This window comes from Trichomycterus rosablanca, unplaced genomic scaffold (assembly GCF_030014385.1).
Source record: "Trichomycterus rosablanca isolate fTriRos1 unplaced genomic scaffold, fTriRos1.hap1 scaffold_41, whole genome shotgun sequence".
NCBI classification, from domain to species: domain Eukaryota; kingdom Metazoa; phylum Chordata; class Actinopteri; order Siluriformes; family Trichomycteridae; genus Trichomycterus; species Trichomycterus rosablanca.
The window spans coordinates 425,364-428,599 of record NW_026947238.1 but is presented as its reverse complement, the minus strand read 5'-3'; the positions used below and the strand labels follow the sequence as shown (position 1 = coordinate 428,599).

The following is a 3,236-nucleotide window of genomic DNA, read 5'->3' as shown; positions in this document are numbered from 1 at the left end:
CAGTCTTCAAGGTATTTATTAAAAGGGTTTTTTCTACCACAGTAAATGTAAGAAATATTGTTTTTTATACTATTTTTTCTGATTTGGGGTGTAGTAAATATCTGTAAAATACATTGCTAATTTGTAATTTTACTTACTGTATAACAACATACACAAACCTTATTATTATTTGAAATAATGACAAAGTGTCAACACATAACACCCTAAATGCCTTTTTATAGGTAACATTTCTAGTTCTACTTATTTGTAAGTATCATTTTCGTAATGAAAGTACCAACATAAAATAGCTTTAGTTCTACAAGGGTTAACATTAAAACATGAAAACTTGCATTATACAGACAAACTATAAAATATTCATATATTTAACAAACAAAAAACTACTTAGAGAGTAACAAATACATATACATGTACAGCATAAAGCATGTTGTTCAAAATTATTAATGCAAGGTAAGCTCATGCACTAGACCTTTGTAAAATGTACTGTTTGTAATGCTAATACTATTAGCGACAGCCACACTCCTTGGCTACCATATTGGTCTTGTAAGAGATAACGGTGAAATTATCATGCAGTTCAATAACACCAAGGTCATCATAGGCCACTGGCACACAGCAAAGCGAGCGATTTGAGGGCTGCCCAGTCTGTATATGACTGTTAATCAGAAAAGCATGGTTGTTGCCATTTGTCAGTGGGAAACCACATTCTCCCTCACAGTTGTTAATGTTTGCTCTAGAGGGCTCCAAAAAGAACTTATCCATTGACACAGTAAAACTCTGAAGGCGACACTGAAAAGGTTTAGTGGGATTCTCCTGGTCAGCTCGGGCTGCCCGTTGAGCTCTTTCCACTGCCCAGGCACTTAACACAGCCTGTAAGGCCTTCAGCAATAAGAAAGCTCTGTACTGGACCTCATGTGAGTTTTCCAAACCTGTAAAAATAAGATAAAATGATGTTTTATTTACTACCCAGCATATAACCATACTGCCCTTAGGAGTGCATTATGTAGTAATAATAATAACTAAAATATAACCAGTAAAAAATAGAAGAATCACCTGTTTCACATTCTCCTCCATTTTCAGGAAGTGCACTAAGTACACTTAGAATCTTTAACCTATCCATCACATCTTGTCCGGCTTTCTCCATACGCACTTGAGCTAAAGCCTCATCCAGTCGTGCTTTTAGGACTGACAGCATTAATGGATTTAGGTCCAGCATCCCTTTGTTGTTCCTTAGTCCCTGGCTTTCCCGAGGGAAAGAGAACACTGTCGGTCCTGAGGAGGTTACTAGTTCTAAAAGAAGTGACTTACTTGATGACACTCCAAGTGTTAGAGGAGGCAGGGAGTGAAGAACACTGGGACTGACTTTGGTAGTCACACCGTGTAACTTTGGATTTCTCTGGGGAAGGACTTCATTTAAAAACTTCTGTAGTTCACACAAGAATAAGAACATGCTGAAAGAGAGCATAGGGCAAACTAAGAGACTTTGTTCTTAGGATGCTTTGAATATATTAGTTGTTGCAATGTACACACAGTAGAAACCCCTGTACTAACAGCATAAATAAATTATTAATTTTCTATGCTGGATTGTGGACCCCCCCCCCACACACACACACACAAACAAGAATATAACCACCCTTATTTGTTAGTGAATATCCTATTGTAAACTGCATATCAAATTTACATGGATACACAAAGAAGTCTTTGCAGATTTCAAAGAGGTGCGCTGAGGTAGTGCAGCAGGGAAAAAAAACACTAGCATACCAGAGCTAAAATTTCGAAATCATCAGTTCTAATCTAATGTAGGTAAAAAGATGCAGTCAGTACTGCACACATGTCAGAGGAGGTATGTGTCAGTTGTGGCAGTCAGGAGTAGAGGTAAGCATCAGTAGAGCACAATGTAATCGGGATAATTAGACATTGCTACATTTGAAGAAAATTGGGGCAAAACATTTTGCAGGTGAAAATTATTAATGCAATACAAATTATTGATAAAGCTTTGATAAAAGTGTTAATTGTCAATGCTAGATTACCTAATACATGCAAACAACCAGTCTTAAGGTAATTTGACTTTTGTGGTTTGTGGTTTTCTTGACTTGTGTAGATTACATATTTTTAGATTACACAAAATCTGGAATGAATATTATTTTTTCTCTGATACACTATATGGCCACTGTATGTGTACACCTGTTGTTGATATGGAGTTCATGTGTTTTAGTCATACCCATTGCCAAAAGGGGTATAAAGTCATTTACATAAAATAAATTACATGATTCCATTAACAAACATGCCAAGCCAAGATGGACTTCATAAACCACAGCACATTTCACTTTGCATCAGTCAATCTCAAGTGAACTTGTGCAGAGAAAAGCTGGCTGCATTTCTATATGTTGTTGATTTAACAACTTAATAATATGTATGGAAGCCCATTTCCGCCACTTGAAGAAAAAAAAAGCTCATATGCTAAGTCATAATTATGAGATTTAAAGTCATAATTATGAGATTTAAAGTCATAATTATGAGATTTAAAGTCATAATAATGAGATTTAAAGTCATTATTATGAGATTTAAATTCATAATAATGAGATTTAAAGTCCTAATAATGAGATTTAAAGTTATAATTATGAGATTTAAAGTCATAATAATGAGATTTAAAGTCATAATTATGAGATTTAAAGTCATAATTATGAGATTTAAAGTCATAATTATGAGATTTAAAGTCATAATTATGAGATTTAAAGTCATTATTATGAGATTTAAAGTCATAATTATGAGATTTAAAGTCATAATAACGAGATTTAAAGTCATTATTATGAGATACTGCAGCGCAGCCGCAGTAGTGACAATATGGCGCAGCACAAACTTTTCAAGCCTCGTGTTCGTTAATTCGGGTAAGTGTTAACAATCTCCTACATTCTTTGTAGCAGATCACAATAGTGTTGTAGTCAATAAATAAACTGTGTTCTTTTGGGTTAGAAACAGCTTTATGCTTATTTTCATAAATTCGTAGGGTGCTGATGCTGCATGTCTGTGACTTCGGTAATGTTAACCATAGTTTATCCGAGTCCTCAGATTATTTAGCTAAGATTAAGCAACCTTAGTGGAGAAAAAACAAGTGGTTGTGCTTCTTCTTTGTATTTAATTTAAATCGTTCATGTTGTGAACAGTGCCAGGTTATGCATTTGTTCCCAACTAAATAGTCACATAGCATGCGAAGTTACCCGGTAGACAATTAGATTTTACAT

General features: G+C 34.7%; 1 protein-coding gene across 1 annotated transcript; it reads right to left on the bottom strand.

Moving 5' to 3' along the window:
- Nucleotides 1-501: 501 nt before the first annotated feature.
- LOC134308099 (protein DVR-1-like) lies at nucleotides 502-1,444 on the bottom strand. The gene is made up of 2 exons (XM_062990629.1): nucleotides 1,048-1,444; nucleotides 502-923 (listed from the first exon to the last, which is right to left on the bottom strand). The coding sequence occupies exons 1-2, from the start codon at nucleotides 1,442-1,444 to the stop codon at nucleotides 502-504; spliced, it is 819 nt and encodes a 272-aa protein (XP_062846699.1).
- Between the last annotated feature and the right edge of the window lie 1,792 nt (nucleotides 1,445-3,236).

What these genes read in the sequence shown, in the direction of transcription:
- LOC134308099 (XM_062990629.1), bottom strand. Translation starts at nt 1,444, where the DNA reads ATGTTCTTATTCTTGTGTGAACTACAGAAGTTTTTAAATGAAGTCCTT. An exon ending in TGGAGGAGAATGTGAAACAG is followed by an intron (nt 924 to 1,047) that starts GTGATTCTTCTA and finishes TTATTTTTACAG; the next exon opens with GTTTGGAAAACTCACATGAG.